Source organism: Erinaceus europaeus, chromosome X (genome assembly GCF_950295315.1).
Source record: "Erinaceus europaeus chromosome X, mEriEur2.1, whole genome shotgun sequence".
Lineage (NCBI taxonomy): Eukaryota > Metazoa > Chordata > Mammalia > Eulipotyphla > Erinaceidae > Erinaceus > Erinaceus europaeus.
The window spans coordinates 70,020,246-70,043,336 of NC_080185.1; the positions used below are offsets into that span (position 1 = coordinate 70,020,246).

Genomic DNA, 23,091 nt, shown 5'->3' on the forward strand with positions numbered 1-23,091 from the left:
AGTTTTCTGCTGATTCTTTTGGTTTTTCTATGTATACTATCATATCATCTGCAAATAGTGAGAGCTTGACTTCTTCCCTTCCAATCTGTATTCTTTGATTTCTTTCTCTTGCCTGATTGCTATGGCAAGGACTTCCAATACTATGTTGAAGAGTAACAGTGACAGTGGACAGCCCTGTCTAACCCCTGATCTGAGGGGGAATACTTTCAGCTTCTGTCCATTGAGTATGATGTTGGCTGTAGGTTTGCTATATAGAGATTCCACTATCTTGAGGAATTTCCCATCTATTCCTATTTTTTGTAGAGTTTTGAGCATGAATGGGTGTTGGATTTTGTCAAAGGCTTTCTCTGCATCTATTGAGATAATCATGTGGTTTTTGGCTTTGCTTTTATTGATGTGGTGAAAGACATTAATTGACTTACGGATGTTGAAACAGCCTTGCATTCCTGGGATGAATCCCACTTGGTCATGATGAATGATCTTTTTGATATGTTGCTGTATCCGGTTGGCCAAGATCTTGTTTAAAATTTGGCATCTATGTTCATCAGAGATATTGGTCTGTAGTTTTCCTTTTTTGTTCTGTCCCTATCAGCCTTTGATATCAGGGTGATTTTGGCTTCATAGAAGGTGGAACGGAGTATTTCTCTTTCTTTAATCTTAATGGAAAAGCTTAAGAAGTATGGGTACTAACTGTTTCCTGAAAGTTTTGTAGAATTCGTTTGTGAAGTCATCTGGTCCACATCCCATATATCTCTGTTGTTGTTTTCAGTGTCTCTCAATCTCTTTTTGAGCTCTTTCACCTCTTTCTTAGTTTTCTCTAACTCAGTCTAGGTCCCCAGCTGATGGGGTGGCCGGATAGTGACTAAAGATTTATCATTAAAGTATGCCAGTCTATTTCCCTTATTCAGCTTTTGCAGTCATTGCTTTGATAAGGTTAGCTTTGGAGTGAGTGAGAGTACTGTAATAGGAAGTAGGTGAGGAGGGTGTCTAAGTTTCGTTAGATACTATTTCTTTTTTTTTAATTTTTTTAAATTTATTTATTTATTTATTTATTGGATAGAGACAGCCAGAAATTGAGAGGTAAGGGTGTGATAGACAGGGAAAGAGACAGAGAGACATCTGCAGCCTTGCTTCACCACTCATGAAGCTTTCCTCCTGCAGGTGGGGACCGGGGGCTCGAACCTGTATCCTTGTGCATTGTAACATGAGCGCTCATCCAGGTGCACCACCACCCAGCCCCCAGATACTATTTCATTATGAACTTTATAGTTACTCACTACAGACTATTCTGTACTTTTGCTTTCAGGTATATATTTTGCCCTAATTTATGGATATGTGTAGACTTACGCTCTATGTCATAGGATCTGGTCTATATCTAGGTTTTGGGACTTTGTTAGGAAGTGAACTGCCTGGAATGAAATTAGAGAATACCATGAAAGGAAAGGTGTCACCAGAGTAATGAAGGTGAAGGGTTGACATTCCACGCCTGAAGTCTCTAGAGACAGTCTGAAGTGAAGCATGCTGAGGTGGTACACATTGTATTGACTAAGTTGAGATCGGTGGATGTATTATCATTTGGTCTGACTTAAGAGAAGCATGCAGGCAAGTGAGACCCATCATAGAGGTTCCTGAACTGGGGTATAAATAGTGAAGAAAATTCCTATAGAGGAAATGGTAGGTTCCTGCTGTCCTAGGGTTAAGAAGACAATAGATAGTTATTGCTATAATGACATTATTTGGCAATTGGATTAACTTTGAAAAATCCCTTTGTTAGGATTTGCTGTATCATACTCAACATCACCATAATTTATGTCTTTTGACATTATTTGTATATAGCTGTGCCACCGATTGTTTCTGTTTTCCCTGGTCTAGGTTTTTGAGAGAGTCAAAATATCAAAGACTCAGCCTATGTGTTAAAAAGTCTCAGTCTGTGCTTTAAAAAGTTTGAGACATACAGTCAATTTTCCCCTCTCATATTAATTAGTTATTTATTGACTACAAATTAATAAGAGTGTACATAAACTCCATTCCCACAACCAAAAGACTGTATCCCATCCCACCCACCCACCCCTGCCCCAGGAAGCAGAATATCCACCCTGCCCCTCAATCCAGGGTTTTTTACTTTGGTTCCCTACTCCAGATTTAGTCAAATCCTTCTTTTAATTCCCCTTTCTGTTCCTCCTTCTCAACTTCTGTTTATGAGTGGGATCATCCCATACTCATCTTTATCTTTCTGACTTATCTGACTTAACATAATTCCTTCTATCTTCATCCAAGATGGGTCAGAGAAGGTGGGTTCATTGTTCTTAATAGCTGCATAGTGTTCCATTGTGTATATATACCACAGCTTTCTCAGCCACTCATCTGTTGTTGGACACCTGGGTTGCTTCCAGATTTTAGCTATTATGAATTGTGCTGCTATGAACATAGGTGTACACATATCTTTTTGGTTGGGTGTTATGGAGTCCTTGGGTTATATCCCCAGGAGAAGAATTAATAGGTCATATGGAAGGTCCATGTCTGGCTTTGTGAGAGTTCTCCAGACTGCTCTCCACAGAGGATGGACCAATTTATATTCCCACCAGCAGTTCCTCTGTCCCCACAACCTCTCCAGCCCTTCTAACTCCCAGAGATAATGAACAAAGTTCTTAAAATGACTTAGGAACACTTTGGGTTTTATTTTATTTTAAGATTTAATCACGCAAGAGTGTGGGATCTTCTCAAAATTTTCTTTATATCAATTGAGATGTTCTTGTGGTTTTGTTATTCCTGCTATCAATGGGATGAGTTATGTTTATTCACTTTTGTATACCGATTCATAATTTTATGCCTGGGATAAATCCCTCATGATTGTGATGCACTTTATATGTATTGCATTACAGTATCCTGTTGTTTTTGCCGGGGCTGGCTTCACGGGTGGGTAACAGAGACGACCAGAGACACACGGCTGAGCTGAGAATGCAGTTTAATCTTTATTCACGAGTGGGCAAACATGTGCTCTCCCGTCTTTCTCCTCCGGCGGCAGAGAGAGACTCTTAAACTAATCACCACACAGATCTGTCCTCCATCCTTCTCCTCCGGCGGCTGCCGCAGGAACTCAGGAAGTATGTAGGGTAGGGGGCGGGGAGAAGGGGAAGCTCAAAACTAGCAGGGGCTAAACCACAATCTCCCAGAGGTGGGGGGGTGAGACCAAACCAATGTGAAGCATAGCAACAATTCCCCCTTTTCTTTTTAACTAAATGACCATAGTATCAGGAGTGTGGGGTGAACAGAAAGCTATATTGTACAGGCATTTTCAAAAAAGAAACTGGCACAAACATGGAGGAACATGTAAGTGAGCAACAAGAACCAGTGTGCTGCCAAGGGAAGGCCTGAGGGGGGCGTTTTTGCCTTTGTGAGCAAGACTTTATCAGCTAAAAAACATTTCCTGCCTCTGGCGGCTGTTACTTGCCTCGACGGGCATTATTTGGCATGGGGGCGGGGGGTATGGCCTAGAGTCCCAAGGCAGCTGGCTGCAGTCAGTCTTTGAGAAACCCACCAGCATAAAGGGAAGCTGCTAGTTTTGTGCAAAGTGTCCAAGAGGTGTACCAGTGAGTCCGATAGAAGTGGCAGTCCAAAGCAGATGTCCACCGAAGAATTGCTGGGGGGATGAATTGTTGCATGAGGAAGGTCAGCCATTGGAATTCCACTTTTTTGTAGAGAACTTGACCACTGTAATTAACTTACTATGAAACAAAACTTGTAGCAGGTTAGTTTACCACAATTGATAACTCTATTACAATTGCAAGTCTTTTTTATTATGATTTTAAGGTTGTTTAAATGTGGAAAAGTAAACAGAAGAGCCATGGGAAAAAAAAAAAAAAAAGAAAGCCTCAGGCATGAGAATCATTAGTATAACCATCGTGCAATCCACCATTTCTAATTGAGAAGGATTCGAGAGTTTTACATATCAACAAGTCTATTTAACCTTTTGTTACACCCACTGAAGATGGAGACATACCCTAGGTGTGCACAGGTTTTTCTTTTTTTAGACTAACTTAGTTAAAATATATTGATTTTTAACGAATTTTTAACTCAGACTTTAAATGTAAGTTAATTTTACCTTTATGAGAACTATGTAGAAAACCTTCTTCATTTAACTCTGTCTGGTAAGAATATAGCCTTAAAGTTACATTTTTAACCTTAAAGTTAATGTTTACCAAACTTTAAACACACACGTAAACATGGTCTTCAATACACAAGGAGGAAAACTTTTGTTACGAAGACATGTCATTTTAAACACGAGTTTAGATCTATACTGTCTTAGCCATTCGGGGAGTGCATTGTCCAGCGGTGGCTTCTTGGGCAGCTTCACTTCCAGGAATTTCAGGCTTCTATCTCTGCAGGGATCTCTGCGTATTTTAGTTCTTTTGCCTTTAGAGCTGAGCTGAGGATCTCAGCCAGGGGGCCCAGTTTCGGCAGGGAGCCTGCGGTCTCCGGGTGGTCCAGGATCTGTCCAGACTTCATAGCAGGAGGGCGGGCGGGCAGCCGTGCAGAAGGCGTGGGCCGAGGTGCCCTGGGGTGGTGGCCAGGATGGGCTGCAGCCCTGCCCACCATATCTGCTGCCATGCTCCCGGCGGCCGAGCAGCATGGGGGGAGCCCAGCCCAATGCCCCATGCCATGCTGGCGTTGGGCTCCTGCGGGCTGGCATTGGGCAGAAACCACAGAGTGGTCCAGAGATAAATGTTCCAGAAACAGTGAAACAGTCTCATGAAGAAAGGGCAGAGACCTTTGGAGATCTCTTCACAAGCAGAAAAGAAGGCCATTGTAGATAGGTAGCCAAAGTCTTCACTTATCTGAGAGATGCACAGGTGGGCGCCATATGTTGTTTACTCCGGGACTGGCTTCACGGGTGGGTAACAGAGACGACCAGAGACACACGGCTGAGCTGAGAACGCAGTTTAATCTTTATTCACGAGTGGGCAAACATGTGCTCTCCCGTCTTTCTCCTCCGGCGGCAGAGAGGGACTCTTAAACTAATCACCACACAGATCTGTCCTCCATCCTTCTCCGGTGGCTGCCTCAGGAACTCATGAAGTGTGTAGGGTAGGGGGCAGGGAGAAGGGGAAGCTCGAAACTAGCAGGGGCTAAACCACAATCTCCCAGATGCGGGGGGGGGGGGTGAGACCAAACCAATGTGAAGCATAGCAACAGTATCCAGTTTGCAAGTGTTTTGTTCAGTATATTAGAACCTATATTTGTCATCAATATTAGTCTTTAGTTTCATTTTCTTGATACATCTCTGTCTGCTTTTGGTATCAGAGTGATGTTGGATTATAGAAAGTATTATATTAGGCAGTAATCCTGTGACCTTAGGATATATATATATATATATATACATATATATATATATATATATATGAATAACTCCTCCTTAAAGGTTTAAAAATTCATTGGTAAAAACATGTGGCCTTGGACTTTATTTTTGAGGACATTTGATAACTGTTTCTGTCTTTTTATTGTTATTATAGTTGATATATTTATGTTTACTTGTTCCTCCTGTTTCAGTCTTGTATCTGTTTCTCAGAACATACTCATATCTTCCAGATTCTTAAACCTGTTGACATGTAGTTGTTAAAGAAAGAAAAAAAGAAAACTTTATTGATATTTTAATTTTTTGTGGCATCATTGTGAATTCTGTATAATACCGTGCCCTAACTGATTGCACCACTGGAGCTCCATCATTGTGAATTCTACCCTTTAATTTACAATCCTATGTATTTCAGTCCTCTCCTCTTCCCTTTTTTTTTTTGTGAGTCTGCCTAAGAGAATACAATTTTGGTTACCCTTTCAATGCACTATATCTAAATTTCACTGTTCTTATTTATTTTTTTATGTTTCCAGTGCAGTTTATGTCAGATTTATTATTTTTCATTCTTATTTGTTTTGGGCTTCATTCTTCTGTCTCTATGTCATTCATTTGTGAGGCTAGGTTTCTTTTTAAGATTTTTTATATTTATTTATTTATTTATTCCTTTTTGTTGCCCTTGTTTTTCTTATTGTCATTGTAGTTATTGATGTCATCATTGTTGGATAGGATAGAGAGAAATGGAGAGAGGAGGGGAAGATAGAGAGGGGGAGAGAAAGATAGACACCTGCAGACATGCTTCACCAGCTGTGAAGCGACTCCCCTGCAGGTGGGGGGCCGGGAGCTTGAACCGGGATCCTTAAACCAGTCCTTGTGGTTTGTGCCACCTGCACTTAACCTGCTGCACTACTGACAAACTCCTAAGGTTAGGTTTTATTTGTTGTTTTTTTAAATGATGTGTGCCTGTATGACTATGAACTTTACTATTATTGTTTTATGCATATCTCAAATTACTGGTAGCTTGTCTCTCCATTTCCATTATTTATTTCTAACATTCCTTAATGATGTGGGGCTCTGGGGATATAGGATTTCAGTACACATTGGTGAGGTCGTCTGCCCAGGGAAGTAAGGTTTGCATCATGGTAGTATCTGAAAATTGGTGGCTAAAAAGTAGTAAGATATAAAGCAGAACAAATTATTTAATAATCAGGAAGCTAAGGGTAAGAATATAGCTGATTAGGAGTTTTCATGTTGGAACAAGCTAGGAAATCTATTTTAGGGATATTCCATGGAGCCCATGCTTTACTAATTTTTGCCTGAGCCCAACAGCTGCTATGCAAGTGGGTTAAAAGTATTGTCTTTGTTGATGGGCCTAGAACTCTAACAGATACCTCTCATCACTATCACTGGTCATGTCCATCAGGAACTTCATAATGGACCCCTTATTGGGCCCCTATAGGACCTGGCCCTCAATGTGGATCAACAAGGGTGGGGAGTGTTCCATTCTCCAAAATGAAACTGGACAACATACTCTGCCTATCACCTAAGGATGATGGGTCCTAAAATTGGCACAGCCTGGAATGTTCACAGCCATAACCACAGAATGTGAGCTGAGACCTACAGAGATGCAGAAGTTACACAGGCTCCTGTGCTGACTATGGGCTCCAGATCAGATCGATGAGGTTTACAGTTAATATTTAAATACTTTTCCCATATTTGAGAGCTACTCTCTTCCCTGATTCAGCTTTCCAGTCCTTTTTCTAACTATGATAACATCCCCCCAGACAATAACTTAGGTCACTTGCATGTTAGATGTCAGGCACAAGCAAAAACTAGCTAGGTCATGAGCCCCTAGGAATATACTTAAAATAGACCTACTAGCTTTTGCCAAAATGGAGACCCCAAATATTCATCTGTAACATTCTTGCCTTTAGGTACATGATTAATCAACAATTTGTTCTGTTTTGTATCTTAACTCTTTTTCAGCCACCAGGTTCCAAATGCTAGCATGATGCCAACCTGACTTTGCTGGGCAGACAACCCCACCAATGTGCCCTGGAGCCCCACATCCCCAGACCCATACCCCAGTAGGGAGAAACAGGCTAAGAGTGTGTATTGACCTTTCAATGGCCATATTCAACAGGGAAGCAATTACAGAAGCCAGACCTCCCACCTTCTGCACCCTATAATGGCCCTGGGTCCATAATCCCAGAGGGATAAAGAATGTGAAAGTTATCAAGGGAGAGGACTGGATATGGAGTTCTAGTGATGGGAATTGTGTGGAGTAGTGTCCCTCTTGTCCTATGGTCTTGTCAACATTTCAATTTTATAAATAAAACTTAAAAAATAATTATAAAAAGTATTATCTGTGAAGATGGTGTCAGAGTTGGGAGTAGGACTAGAAAGCTGGATCAGAGAATAACTTTCAGATATGGGAAAATTATATAAATACCATTAACTATAACCCCTTTTGATCAGACCTAGGGTGCATATCTATTCATATTTAGAACAGGAATCTGCATCACTGTTGTTCTGAGCTTATTTTCTATGGTCACATCTAGGAACATTCTAGGTGCACTCATTTCAGTATCCATCTTCCTCAAGTAGCAGAGTAATTTTACCCAGCCTCCCTTTTAAGAGTGGGGCAGTTTCTATCGCTGTTGTTTTACATTGAGGGAGAAGTCCTGTAAAGGCCCACAAGAAGGTTTATGATGCTGTTCCTGATGGAGATGGCCAGTGATGGTGGAGAGTGGAATCTGTTAGAGGTTTAGGTACATCATTTCTGTCTGGAGTCCCAGGATACCCTGACTAAGGACCCAGATGATGAGGTATCCCGGTACTGACCAAAAGAGCCATCATTAAAGTATGCCAGTCTCTTGCCTTAATCCAACTTTTCTAGTCTTTATCTTACAATGTTAGAGTGATTGAGAGAAGGGAAAAGAAAGTAGGTGAGGAGAGTATCTAAACTAAGTAGAAATATTTGATTAAGTACTCTATGGTATCTTTTGGTCTTTCTATTTGCCCCAGAGGTACTAGGACTGGGAGAAATACAAGTTTTACACAGAATAAGGAAGTTTCCTTGCTTTCTTACAGTTAAGGAAGGCAATAGATAATTCATTAACAATTTAAGCTCAGTGTTAAAATTCAGTCAGTTTGCTACTTTGAAAACTTAACTTCTTAGATTAAAGGAATATATATTCTGAATTAAACTCTGCATTAAAAAGCATGAGACATTAAAGCTATTTTCCTTTCTCATATTGATTATTGATTTATAGGAGTATAAATTAACAGAAATATATGTTAATACCATTCCCATCACCAAAATTCTGTGTTCTTACTCCCACTCCACTACAATGGAGATGAAAAACTCTCCTCCCCCTCCCCAGAATTTTTTATTTTGGCACAATACTCCAAACTAGGTCAAATTCTGCTTTACTTTTTTTTGACACCTGCAGACCTGCTTCACTGCTTGTGAAGGAACTCCCCTGCGAGTGAGGTGCCGGGGGATCGAACCGGCATCCTTAAGCCAGTCATTGCGCTTTATGCCACCTGCGCTTAACCTGCTGTTCTACCACCGGACTCCAACTCCTGCATTTCCTTTTCTATTCTTATTTTTCAACTGTAATTAGATCTGTTTATGTTAATAATTAGTAAGTCCTCGTGGTTGACTGATCCTCTGAGCACTATGTAATGTCCATGCCTATCTTTTATTAATTTTTTTATTTTAAAATATTTTGTGTCAGTAATGAGACTAGCTGTTCCTGCCTTTTTTGTGTATATGTGGTCCATTAACTTGTATGATAGATTCCCATCTTTTCACACTCAGTCTGTGTTTGTCTTGTTTAGTGAAATTCTTGCAGACAGCATGTGGTTGTGTTGTGTTTTATTATCCATCTTCCTACTCTGTGGCATTTTTATGGGTGAGTTTAGGCCATTGGCATTTATTGATATTATGGATTAAATGATTTGAATGCCATTATTCTACACTTTTATGTGTGTTCTGATATATGGTAGGTTTTGGGTAATGTTAATTTTTATAGGAGGCCTTTTAGAACCTCTTTCAGGGGTGGCTTGGTGATAGTTGCCTCCTTTAACTATTGTTTGAGTTTTTTTTTTCTTTCATCTGTGAATGACAGTCTAGCAAGATATAGTATCCTTGGTTGAAACTCTTTTTCATTGAGAGATAGATATCTTGTGGTTCTCTTCTGGATTTCAGAGTTTGTGTGGAGAAGTCTGCTGACAGTCCTGTGGGTTTTCCTCTGTATATGACTTTTTGTTTTTCTCTTGCAACCTTCAGGGAATTTCTTTTTTCTTTTTTTGCCTCCAGCGTTATTGCTGGGACTCTGCCTGCACCATGAATCCGCTGCTCCTGGAGGCCACTTTTTTTTTTTCATCTTTTGTTGCCCTTGTTGCAGTAGCCTTGTTGTGGTTATTATTGTTGTTGTTGATGTCGTTCATTGTTGGATAGTACAGAGAGAAATCTAGAGAGGAGGGGAAGAAAGAGAAGGAGACACAAAAATAGACACCTGCAGACCTGCCTCACTGCCTGTGAAACAACACCCCTGCAGGTGGGGAGCCAGGGGTTCCAACCGGGATCCGTACGCAGGTCTTTGCGCTTCACGCCACATGCACTTAATATTGTTATATTAATATAATGGAATATAACTAAACAAATGAAATCAGTGAATAACTGACACATACTTGAATAGATCTCAGGAAATTTCACTGATAATTTTTACAAGTTACATGTTATATAATTCCACTTATATAACATTCTAAAAAAACAGAATTATAGAGATGAAAAACAAATAGTTTTGAGAATGGTGGAGAGAGTAGAGAGAAGAATGATATGATAAAAAATCATAGAAGTGTTCACAAGTGTTGCACAATGTAATTTTTCTTGGTATTGATAATGTGCTAAATTCTGTAAAATATAAATTGTGAGAAACTGAGTGAAGAATATTTCAGACCTACGTTTACAACTGTCTGTGACTACAATTTATTTTAACTTAAAGGTCTTTAAAATTAATTATATGCAATTTTAGAATATTCAAAATACCTGGGACATCATCATGAAGCAAAAGAAAAAACTTAATAAAAGGTGCATTTACACACATAAAGTGTGAGATTGGAATACACCTGTTTCCTTTAAGAAAAGGAGCAATTTACATTTTTTGAAAGGGCTGATGGATAGTTTTCTCTAAAAAAAATTAAATTAAAATTAAAACATATTCTGTGTTGAACTACATACTGTTTAAATATTTGAATATTACATAAGTATAATTTTTGATAATAAAACCTTAAAAGTAAAATATAACTATTTTATCTTAGCTTAAAAATAATTAAATTTTGTTATTATAGTTGCCTGCTTAGTTTTTAAAATTACATTGTCTATATTATACATTTTTTATTTCAATAGTAAGTTATGCTAGAATTCTACATTTATAAAACTCCACTTTGTTTTTATTATGAAGACTTGGATTGGAAATCGAAGAAGGAAATATCGTTTAATGGGAATTGAAGTCCCACCTCCAAGAGGAGGCCCTGCTGACTTTTCTGAACAGTCTGAGTCTGGTTCTTTGTCTGCGCTTACACCAGGAGAAGATGCTGTTGCCGAAGCAGGAGAGGATAATGACAGAAATGATGAAGTATCCATCTGTTTGTCTGAAGAAAGCTCTCAAGGTACTTCATGTACTACACTTCCTAAGAACAGTTGTTGCTAATTTGAGGCATATATAAAATACCTCAACTTCTGAAAACATTTGATGTAACATTTAAGATTTATTGTTATTTATTTTATTTATAGCATACCTAGCAGTATGAGTGTTATATCATGCTAGAGGCTCTGAATTCTGATTATGGTATCAGAGGATATTCCATGTACTGTAAACAGTGTATGATAACTCTGTATTTCTCTCTTTTTCTCTGTCTTTACAATAATAACAATCATCACAGAAGTATCATTGTTATGCAGAGATCTTGGTACTTTAAAAAAAATTCAAGTGCACTGAGAACTATTAAAATTTCTCTGGATAATGCCCATGGCACGGCTATGCAGAAAGAAAATAGAAAAACATTAGTGCTCTGCTTTCTAAAGGGTAGAGTTCAGGGTAAGCTAAATTGGGATTACCCCTATAAGACAACAACAATATTTTAATACATTCTCTAAGAAACAGATAAAATAAGTAAAATGGTATTATCTTGCAGATACCCTATGTTGTCTACTAGTCATTTAAATTAGCATAGAGAACTTTATTTAATATTTTATTTATTTGTTTATTTATTTGTATAGATAAAAAAAAGCATTCAAGAGGAGAAGGGGGTAAGAGAGAGAGAGAGAGAAAATGAGACACCTTCAACACTTCTTCACTGTCCATCAAGCTTTCCCCCTGCAGGTTTGGACTGGGGACTTAAATCTAGGTCCTTAGGCATTGCAGTGTACAGTCAACCAGGTATATCACCACCGTTCCCCAAAAGAGAACTTTCTAAACTTCTAAATTATCTGAGATAACTTATTTAATATTTTATTCCAACATTTTAATAATATTTAACTGTGATCATTAAATTGATGGACATTAAATATAGTAAAGGATCTAAATATGAACGAGTCTACCCCTCATCTACCCCTCAATGAGAAACACTCTTAAAATGAGAGTAGGAGCATATTTTGCCAGTGATTTTTTTCTACATATATACGTGTGTGTGTGTGTGTGTGTGTGTGTGTGTGTGTGTGTGTGTGTGTGTGTGTGTGTGTAAAAATGAGAGATAACAGGACTCATTCACATACACATGCCTTTATACTGTATTTGAAAGGGACTATTTATTTTATGTTACATCATGTATTTGAAAATTACTTTTATTTCCTTTCTCTTATTGCTGTGAACAATATTTGTTTCATAAATAAGCAAATTGAAAGTAACAATCAAGATAAGAAAAATTAAAAAGTTACTTGAAATCCCATCCAGACATTTAATAGCAGTATTCTGACAAAAATAATGTTAGCATTTAAACAGTTTTTGTCTGCATGAAAACATATACTCATATTTCTTTCACAAGATTAATCACATCAAGGATTTGTCACTATTTTCATTTTCCAATAGATAAGAATATATTCTTTCCTACCAACTATACACTTCATTTTAGTTTATATATATATTCATTTTAGGGACAAATTTTGAGTGATACTTTTTACCTATTATTAAGCATACAAACTGCTTTAATTTTTTAATAAACAGCACAGTGGTAGTTACCATGGTATTTGCACTCCATCCTCAATAATTTCCATAGAATTCACTCTTTGAAGTGAAATTGTGTGACAAAGCATATAGAAAGTGAATTTACCACTTATGTTTTTTAAATAGACAATTTAAGTGATCTTTAACTTGTGAAAACACAGTCTGTCTACAAGTCAGTCTTGTTATTAAGACACAATGGGAGTGTGTAATGTTCCTTTAATTCTTCCACCAGTGTCAGAGTTTACCTGAAATAGATTTGTAGAACAGATGCCTGATTAAGTATTCAGGTGGAAATGGTTGAATTTACCACATTGCTGAAGCATATCAGCTGGTACATTACTCATCTCTGCAAAGACATAGCAAGTATTTTAAAACATTGGAAAATCTCCAAGAGATCAGCACTCCACCCACCCAGCCTATCAAGGAATATCCCTAGAGTTTATCACTCACAAACACTTCACACACAAACACCAAATGCAAACTCTAATTTTCTCTGCTTCTACTGAGGAAGTTACTGTGACTTTTCCTGGTTATCCTAGCTGCACCCCTTTTGTTGAAATTGTTCTGCACACAAAATTTACTGATATGTTTGGGCACCTCTCCCTAGACAAAACCACATTTTCAAAGATATACTTTGTGACCTTTGATGCTTCTTATGGATATTTTTCCCACTGTTGCAATTTGTAGTCTACCTCCAACTGCAACAGCGCTTTCTTTCCTGGCTAGAATAACACTGCAGATTCCATCTGTAAACTAAAGTCTTTTTTTTTCTACAATTCAATAGCTTCACCCAGAACTGACCTGCTTCTGCAGAGGAGGTTTGTTCGCCCTTCCTCTGGCCTACAAAACAGCATTGCTTCAACTAGAATACTAGTATAGGAGTTCTTTATGAACCTTTCTTAAGAATTATCTGTGGTCTTTTCTCAGATAAACTAGCTCTGCAAGAGCCTTTTTTTCTTTCAAGATATTTTTGAGAGTCCTTCCACAATAGTCAGGGCAGTGTCAACCCAATCCAGTGTGAGAACATATATAGAAACAAACCCTAGACCTTAGCTAACATGCTCATTGTTGGAAGGAGGGTGTTAGAATACCTTCCTCAAATTATACTGCAACCTGTTCTCTAACAACTCACTTTTGTAGGAGGAATCTAAGAGACCATGCCTATTTCTACTCCAAAATAATACAGGCTCATCTATTGTGACAGAACTAATATTTGGATCCAACATGGATCTCTTTCCCTAGTAGGGTGGGTTTCTGGGGAAGCAGAGCTCCAGGACATATTGATGGGGTCCTCTGTCCAGGGAGTCTGGTCAGCATCATGCTGGCATCTGGAACCTGGTGGCTGAAAAGAGAGTTAACATACAAAGCCAAACAAATTGTTGAACTTATGGATCTGAAGGCTGGAATAGTGCAGATGAAGTGTTGGGGGGTACTCACTGCAGACTATTGTGTACTTCAGCTTTCAGGTATATATTTTGCCCTAGTCTATGGATACCTGTGAACATATGCTCTATCTCAGGGGACCTGGTCCATATCTAGTTTTTGGGACTTTGTTAGGAATTGAACCACCTGGAATGGAATTAGAGAATACTATGAAAGGAAAGGTCTCACCTGAGTAATGAAGCTGAAAGGCTGTCATTCCACACCTGAAGTCTCTGGACATAGTCTGAAGTGAAGCATGCTGGGGTGGCACTTGTTGCGTTAATTAGGTTGGGATCGATGGATGCAATATTATTTGATATGAATTGAGAGAAGCATGTAGGAAAGTGCACCAAAACCTAAGGTTCCAGGACTGGGGGAAGTATAGTCTCTATAGAGGAAGTGGGAGGTTCCTGTTGTCTTAGGGTTCAAAAAGACAATGGATAGTTATTGTTATCATCACATTATTTGATAATTGGGTTAACTTTGAGAGGCCCCTTTGTTAGTGTTTGCTGTATAATCCCCAACATCTTGTATATAGCTGTGGCACTGGTTGCTTCTGTTCTACCTGGTCTAGGCTTTTGAGAGAGTCAATATATCGAAGACTCAGCCTATGTATTAAAAAGTCTCAGTCTGTGTTTTGAAAAGTTTGAGACATACAATCAATTTTCCCATCTCATATTAATTAAATAGTGATTTATATGATGACAATTTAATAGGAGTATAAATAAACATCATTCCCACCACCAAAAGACTGTGTCCCCTCCCACTCATCCACCCCCACCCCTACCCCTGCACTGCCCCAGGAAGCTGAATATCCACCCTCACCCTCAGAACAGGGATTTTACTTTGGTACCCTACTCTCAATTTAGTCAGAACCTGCCTTAAGTTTCCATTTCTCTTCTTCTTTCTCAACTTCTGTTTATGAATGGGATCATCCCATACTCATCTTTATCTCTCTGACTTAGCTCACTTAACATAATTCCTTCTACCTCTATCCAAGAGATCTATCAGAGAAGGTGGGGTCATTGTTCTTAATAGCTGAATAGTATTCCATTGTGTATATATACCACAAATTCTCAGCTACTCATATGTTGTTGGGCACCTGGGTTGCTTCCAGGTTTTTAGCTCTTTGTATATTTTGGTTATTAGTCTCCTGTCTGATGTATGGCATGTGAAGATTTTCTCCCATTCTGTGAGGGATCTCTTTGTTTGTGTGATAGTTTCTTTGGATGTGCAGAAGCTTCTCAATTTGATGTAGTCCTTTTGGTTTGTTTCTGCTTTAGTCTTCCTTGCAGTTGGGTTTGTTTCATCAAAGATGTCCTTGAGGTTTAGGTGGGAAAATGTTCCACCAATGTTTACCTCTAAGTATTTGTTAGTTTCTGATCTAACATCCAGGTCCTTGAACCATTTGGAGTTGATTTTTGTTTCTGGTGAGATAAGGTGGTTTAATTTCATTCTTCTTCATGTTTCAACCCAGTTTTCCCAGCACCATTTATTGAACAGAGCCTCCTTCTTCCATTTAATACTTTGGGCCCCCTTATCAAAGATTAGATGTCCATAGGTGTGGGGTTTAGTTCTGGGCTTTCAATTCTGTTCCACTGGTCTTTGTGCCTATGTCTGTTCCAGTACCAGGCTGTTTTGATGATGATGGCCTTGACTATAGTTTGAGATGTGGGAGTGTGTTGCCTCCATTTCTGTTTCTTTTCCTCAAGATGGTTTTGGCAGTTCTAGGTGTTTTCTGGGTCCAGATAAATGATTGCACTTTTTGTCCTACTCTCTTAAAGAACCTTAGTGGAACTTTGATGGGTATCGCATTAAATTTGGATATGGCTCTGGGGACAATATTCATTTTGATGATATTTATTCTTCCAATCCAGGAGCATGGGATGTCTTTCCATTTCTTGGTATCAGTTTCTATTTCCTTGAATAGTGACTCATAGTTTTCAGTATACAACCCTTTAACTCTTTTGATCAGCTATATTCCCAGGTATTTTATTGCTTTTGCTGCAACAGTGAGTGGAATGATTTCTGGATGTCTTCTTCTTCAGATTTAGTGTTTGCATAAAGAAATGCCACTGATTTTTGTACATTGATTTTGTAGCCTGACGCCTTGCTATATTGCCTAATAATTTCCAGTAGTTTTCTCCTGGATTCTTTAGGTTTTTCTATGTATATTATCATATTATCTGCAAATAGTGTGCACTTGACTTCTTCCCTTCCAATCTGTATTCCTTTGATTTCTTTCTTTTGCCTGATTGCTATGGCAAGAACTTCCAATACTATGTTGAAGAGTAATAGTGATAGTGGAGAGCCCTGTTTAGTGCCCGATCTGAGGGGGAATACTTTCAGCTTCTGTCCATTGAGTATGATGTTGGCTGTAGGTTTGCTATATATGGATTCCACTATCTTGAAGAATTTAGCGTCTATTCCTATTTTTTGTAGAGTTTTGAGCATGAATGGGTGTTGGATATTGTCAAAGGCTTGCTGCATCTATTGAGATAATCATGTGGTTTTTGGCTTTGCTTTTATTGATTTGGTGAATGACATTGATTGACTTACTTATGTTGAACCAGCCTTGTATTCGAGGGATAAATCCCACTTGGTCATGATGAACATTTTTTTTTTTTTATATATACTGTTGTATCCGTTTGGCCCAGATCTAGTTTAATATTTTGGCATCTATGTTAGTCAGAGATATTGGTCTGTAGTTTTGCTTTTTTGCTGTGTCCCTATCTGCTTTTGGTACCAGGGTGATTTTGGCTTCATAGAAGGTGGAAAGGAGTGTTCCTGTTTCTTCGATCTTATGGAAAAGCTTTAGAAGTATGGGTATTAACTGTTTCCTGATGGTTTTGTAGAATTCATTTGTGAAGCCATCTGGTACAGGACTTCTGTTTGGGGGAAGATTCTTTTTTTTTAATGTTTTTAAAGAAAGGATTAATTAACAAAACCATAGGGTAGGAGGGGTACAACTCCACACAATTCCCACCGCACAATCTCCATATCCCACCCCCTCCCCTGATAGCTTTCCCATTCTCTATCCCTCTGGGAGCATGGACCCAGGGTCATTGAGGGTTGCAGAAGGTAGAAGGTCTGGCTTCTGTAATTGCTTCCCCGCTGAACATGGGCGTTGACTGGTCGGTCCATACTCCCATTCTGCCTCTCTCTTTCCCTAGTAGGGTGTGTCTCTGGGGAAGCTGAGCTCCAGGACATATTGGTGGGGTCTTCAATCCAGGGAAGTCTGGCCAGCATCCTGATGACACCTGGAACCTGGTGACTGAAAAGAGAGTTAACATACAAAGCCAAACAAATTGTTGAGCAATCATGGACCCAAAGCTTGGAAAAGTGGAGAGGAAGTATTAGGGAGGTTCTCACTGCAAACTCTAGTGTACTTCTGCTTTCTTACTTTGGTGCCATACTCCAAACTCAGTCAATTTCTGCTTTGCGTTTATACTTCTTCTTTTTTTTTTTTACATGCATAACATTCCCCAGATTCCCATTTAACAATACAACCCCCACTATTTCATTCATCATTTTTCATGGACCTGTATTCTCCCCACCTACCCACCCACCCCAGAGTCTTTTACTTTGGTGTAATACTCCAATTCCATTTCAGGTTCGACTTGTGTTTTCTTTTCTAATCTTGTTTTTCAACTTCAGCCTGAGAGTGAGATCATCCCGTATTCATCCTTCTGTTTCTGACTTATTTCACTCAACATGATTTTTTCAAGGTCCATCCAAGATCGGCTGAAAACGGTGAAGTCACCATTTTTTACAGCTGAGTAGTATTCCATTGTGTATATATACCACAACTTGCTCAGCCACTCATCTGTTGTTGGACACCTGGGTTGCTTCCAGGTGGGGGAAGATTCTTAATAAAGATTCTTAATAACTGCTTCAATTTCTTTGTCTGTGATTGGTGTCTTTAGGTTTTGTAGTTCCTCTTGGTTCAGTTTTGGAAGCTCATATGTTTCTTGGAACTCTTCCATTTATTCCAGATTTTCTAGCTTGGTGGCATATATTTCTTCATAGAAGTTTCACATAATTTTCTGGATTTCTGTGGTATCAGTTGTGATATCTCCTCTATCATTTGCAATTCTATTAATTTGAGTCTTCTCCCTTTTTTCATTTAGTGAGTCTAGCTAGGGTTTTGCCAATCTTGTTTATTTTTTCAAAGAACCAACATTTTGCTTCATTGATCTTTTGTATGGTTCTCTTATTTTTTATGTTGTTTATTTCTGCTCTAATTTTAGTAACTTCTGTACTTCTGGTTGTTTTAAGGTTGCTTTGTTCCTCTTCCTCTGAATCCTTAAGGCATGCAGTAAAGTCACTTATTTGAGCTTTTTCTTGTTCTCTAATGTGTGATTGTATGGCTATGAGTTTCTCTCTCATAAAGTACTGCTTTAGCTGTGTCCCATATATTTTGATAACTTGTGTCTTCATTTTCATTTGTTTCCAGGAACATTTGAATTTCTTGCTTGAGTGCCTCTCTGACCTAGTGGTTCTTAAGCAGTATGTTGTTTAGTTTCCAAATTCTGCGTATTTTAGTAATTTTCTGTTTGTTATTGAGTGTTAGCTTTATTTCACTGTGGTCTGAGAAGACACTTGGGAAGATTTTAATGCTCTTGAATTTGTTGATACTGTCTTTGTGGCCTAACATGTAGTCTATCCTTTAGGATCTGCTTTGTGGATTTGAAAAGATGTGTATTCCTGTTTTGGGGGGTAAAGAACTCTGAAAATGTCCAGGAGTTCTAGTTGTCCATCTATTCATTTAATTCTCTTGTTTCTTTGTTGATTCTCTGCTTAGATAATCTGTCTAAGTGTGAGAGTGGGGTTTTGAAGTCTACCACTATTATTGTATTATTATTCATGGATTTTTATAGTTCTTTCAGTAGGTGTTTGATATATTTAGACCGTCCTTCATTGGGTGCATAAATGTTAATAATTGTTAAATTTTCTTGGTTAATTCATCCTCTAATCAGTATGTAATGGGCTTGCCTATCTTTTTCTTTATTTAATTTAAAGTCTGTTGTGGCAGAGATGAGAATGGCTGTTCCTGCCTTTTTTGTGGTCCATTAGCCTGTATGATAGTTTCCATCCTTTCACTTTAAGTCTGTGTTTGTCTTGTTGGGTCAGGTGGGATTCTTGCAAGCAGCATATGGTTGGATTGTGTTTTATGATCCATCCTCCCACTCTGTACCTTTTTAATTTGTAAGTTTAATCCATTGACATTTATTTATATTATAGATTTAATGTATTATAGTGTCATTATTCAATATTTTATTTGCTCTGATATATTGCAAGTATTATGGTGATGTTCTTGTTTATAAGATGTCTTTTAGTACCTCTTTTAGGGCAGGCTTGGTGATGGTTGCCTCCTTTAACTGTTGCTTGTCTGAGAAGGTTTTGATCCCTCCATCTAGTTTGAGTGAAAGTATAGAAGGATATATTATCCTTTGTTGAAACCCATTTTTAGTTAGGGCTCAATAGATATCTTACCGTTGTCTTCTGGCTTTTAGAGTTTGAGTGGAGAAGTCTGCTGATAGTCTTATGGGTTTTCCCCTGTATGTGACTTTTTTTTTCTCTCTTGCAGCCTTTAGGATCCTTTCTTTATCCTTAATTCTTTTCATTGTAACTATGATGTGTCTTAGTGTCTTCAGGTCTGGTTGATTCTGTTTGGGACTCTCTGGGCCTTTTGAATCTTAATGTCCTTTCTGTTGTTTAGGTTTGGGAAGCTTTCTTATATTATTTCCTCTGGAATGTTTACTTCCCTTTACTCTCTTTCTTGCACTGGTGGGCCAATTATTCAAACGTTACTTCGTTTGAGATCATTCTATATGTCTCTTTTGTTGTTTTCATTGTCTCTCAGTCTCTTTTTGAGCTCCTTAACCCCTTTCTTTGTTTTCTCTAGTTCATCCTCTGTTTGAGTAGTTCTGCTCTCTGCTTCTTTTAATCTGTTTTTCCTTCCCCCAGCGTCTTTATTCAGTTCAGTTATAGTATTAGCTTGTTCTGCTAATTGGCCTTTAACTCAGCTATTTCAGTTTTCATTTCTTTAATTACCCCAAAGTAGCTTGTATTTTCCTTGAGGGGCTCATCTGTTGTTTCCTAAATTCTGATAGCCCATTCCTCAATAATGTCTTCATTTATGTGATTATTAGGTATACTATTGCTTGCAAACTCTTATCTATGGTTCTTATCTATGGTTACTTCTGACTGATGTAGAGTTTCTTCTGGGCTCCTGTCCTAATTCATTGTGGGAGAAGTTTTATTTGCTTTTTATTTAACCATTTTTTATTGATGGTTTTTATTTTTCTGTCACATCATTCTTCATTTGTTGTCTTTTGAGTACAAGTGACGCTATACTAAAGACTTTTCACAAATGCAGTCACCAACCTCAGAAATTACAATAGCAACTGAAGCAAAGATTGATGCAGTTCAACCAATACCAGTTACCCAACAACACCTCCAATCCAAGAAAAAGTAGCAACCAAAACCAAAAGAAAAAGAAAGATAATGTAAAAATGGGAAATCAAGAATAGACAAATATATAAATCTACTGTCCACTCTAAATTCTAGGCATAGCAAGAGGAGAAAGGGAAGTAGAAAACACACACACACAGAATGAGAGAGAGAGAGAGAGAGGGAGAGAGACCACTTCAAGTCAGATTTCTTCCCAAAAATAATTCACAAATGAGTATCAGTGAATTCAGACAGCAAAAGGAGGAAGAAAAGAAAAAGATCAATGAAAGGAAAGAGTTTTTGTTTTCAATTAGCTATTAGTTGGGAAAAAGGAAAGTGGAGGGAAGAGGGAGAAAGAAATAAGTTCCTCTCACAATGGATAGGATACCCAGTCACCTATTAATGGAAAAAAGAACAATTAATTTTGATCAACCTGAAGAAGGAGGATGGGCCAGGGATATAGTATATAGTAATAGTAATAATAAAATAAAATAGAGTAAAAAAAAAACTCTGTCAGTATGCTGTTTGGAGCATTCCAGATTGGCAGCTGGCAGCCTGAGTAAAGACAGTCAATTATAAGAAGTATTTAAAAAAATACTTCTAAAAAAATTTTTTAGAAGTATTTAAAAAAATACTTCTAAAAAATTCCGGGTGCATCTGGGTAACAAGTCTAGCAGATGGAGACCTGTCTCAAGTGGCCTCCCCCAAGGCTCTGTTCTGGCTCCTACGCTATTTAATATTTACATCAATGACCTCCCAGAAACTTCAAGGAAGTTCATCTACGCCGATGACATCTGCTGTGCAACTCAGGCATCCAAGTTTGACATCCTCGAGGAAACACTCACGAAAGACATGTCTCTGATATCTGATTACTGTAAAAATGGCGACTAATCCCTGCAAAAACGGTATCATCTGTTTTCCATCTACACCATGCCTCAGCCTCGCGTGAGCTTAATGTGCAGCTTGGTGATACGAGAATCCGGCATGAAGCCCAGCCAGTCTATCTTGGCGTTACTCTCGATCGCACTCTGTCATTTCACAAAAGTCTCATAAAAACTGCAGCAAAGGTGGGCGCGAGGAATAACATCATTGCAAGACTGGCCAGCTCCTCATGGGGCGTGAGCGCTTCCACACTATGATCATCATCTCTGGCATTATGCTATTCCACTGCAGAATACTGTGCCCCAGTATGGTTCCGTAGCCCCCATGTCCACTTGGTCGATTCCAAATTATATTTCTCCATGAGGATAATTTCTGGAACCATCCATTCCACCCCGGTTCCATGGCTGCCAGTTCTTAGCAACATCGCCCCGCCAGATATTCGTCAGGATTCGGCATCATCTAAGTTCATTTCCCACGTCTACGCTCGACCGGACCTGCCAATATATGCGGATATCTTCGCCCACCCTGTCCAACGCTTGACGTCTCGTCACCCAATCTGGTCCCCTACGCCTACACTGAACTCAGTTCCAGACTCTTGGAAACAGAGTTGGCACTTTCCCAGGCAGGTCTGATGCTCTTATTGGTCAGGTAGAACTCCAGCCACCTAAAAAAATAAAGAGAAATAAAACTAAAAGAAAAAGGCTTGGATGACACCCATGGTGAGCCATAAATCTTGGTAAAGAAAATAGCTTAGCGGAAAGCCTGCTAGAAGGGGCTGTCCATCCCCTGGGGGATTGGTTCTTGGGTGGCTGAGAGGGGTGAGTTCAAATATAATCAAGCGAAAGATTTTCCTTTCTTTTTCCTCCTGTCCTGTGTTTCCCAGCCCAAGAGTGGATCACAGGACTCCTCCTTGGTGTCACCCTGACCACCCCTTGTTCACCCTCCCAATGATGGCCCAGTATCCTACCCTTTCCAGAGAATCCCAGGTTGCAAGCTTCTTGTTTTTGGAGTTAACACCAGCTGCTTCTTCCAGGTTGCCATCTTGCCTCTGCCTCCCTGTTTACCCTTTCAAACCAATACTTAGCTTCACTGATCTTTTGTATGGTTCTTTTATTTTTTATGTTATTTTATTTCTGCCCTGATTATAATTATTTCACTTTGTTGTTGCTCTTCTTCTTCTAAGTCTTTAAATTGTGTAGTCCAGTTGTTTAATTGAGTTTACTCATGTTTCCTGATGTGTGTCTCTATATAATCTAAGCTTAGATTGATGCTTCGATGTTTTCATCATTCTTATTTGCTTCTGGGTTGCTGGGTTTTTTCCCTGTGATTCTGTTGCTGCAGACGTTCTTTTTGGTCTCTACATTACATTTAGTTTCTTTTAAAATTTGCTTCCTGTGTGTTTAGCCATGTAAGTTTTCCCAGCTGTTCTCCTCTGTGCTCATGTATGGAATCTGTTTATCTGAAGATACAACTGTGTCCCAGTAAAGAGCCTTGTAAGAACCTCACAGAGATATGTCTTTGCTTTACTTTGTATGAAAGTGGGGTATACCAGAGTCCCTCTACAGAAGTAATTCATTCCAATTGAACAACTTCCAAGTAAGGAAAAAATACCCCCAGTCCATAGTTTTCTCTGACAGCATGTACCAGTCATATGGGATTTGCCACTGAAATACGGGTCAAGTTTTAGAATCTGTGTATAGGAACAGCAGTTGTGGAATTACTTCAATAACCAATGATGTTATATTATAA

General features: G+C 38.7%; 1 protein-coding gene across 1 annotated transcript in view; it reads left to right on the forward strand.

The window, feature by feature from the left end:
* The window catches only part of HDX (highly divergent homeobox), a 235,935-nt gene that overhangs the window by 131,967 nt on the left and 80,877 nt on the right, over positions 1-23,091 (forward strand). The window contains exon 6 of the mRNA XM_007534009.2: positions 10,822-11,029. Coding sequence (XP_007534071.1) covers positions 10,822-11,029 — 208 coding nt within the window. The remainder of the gene's footprint in view (positions 1-10,821; positions 11,030-23,091) is intronic.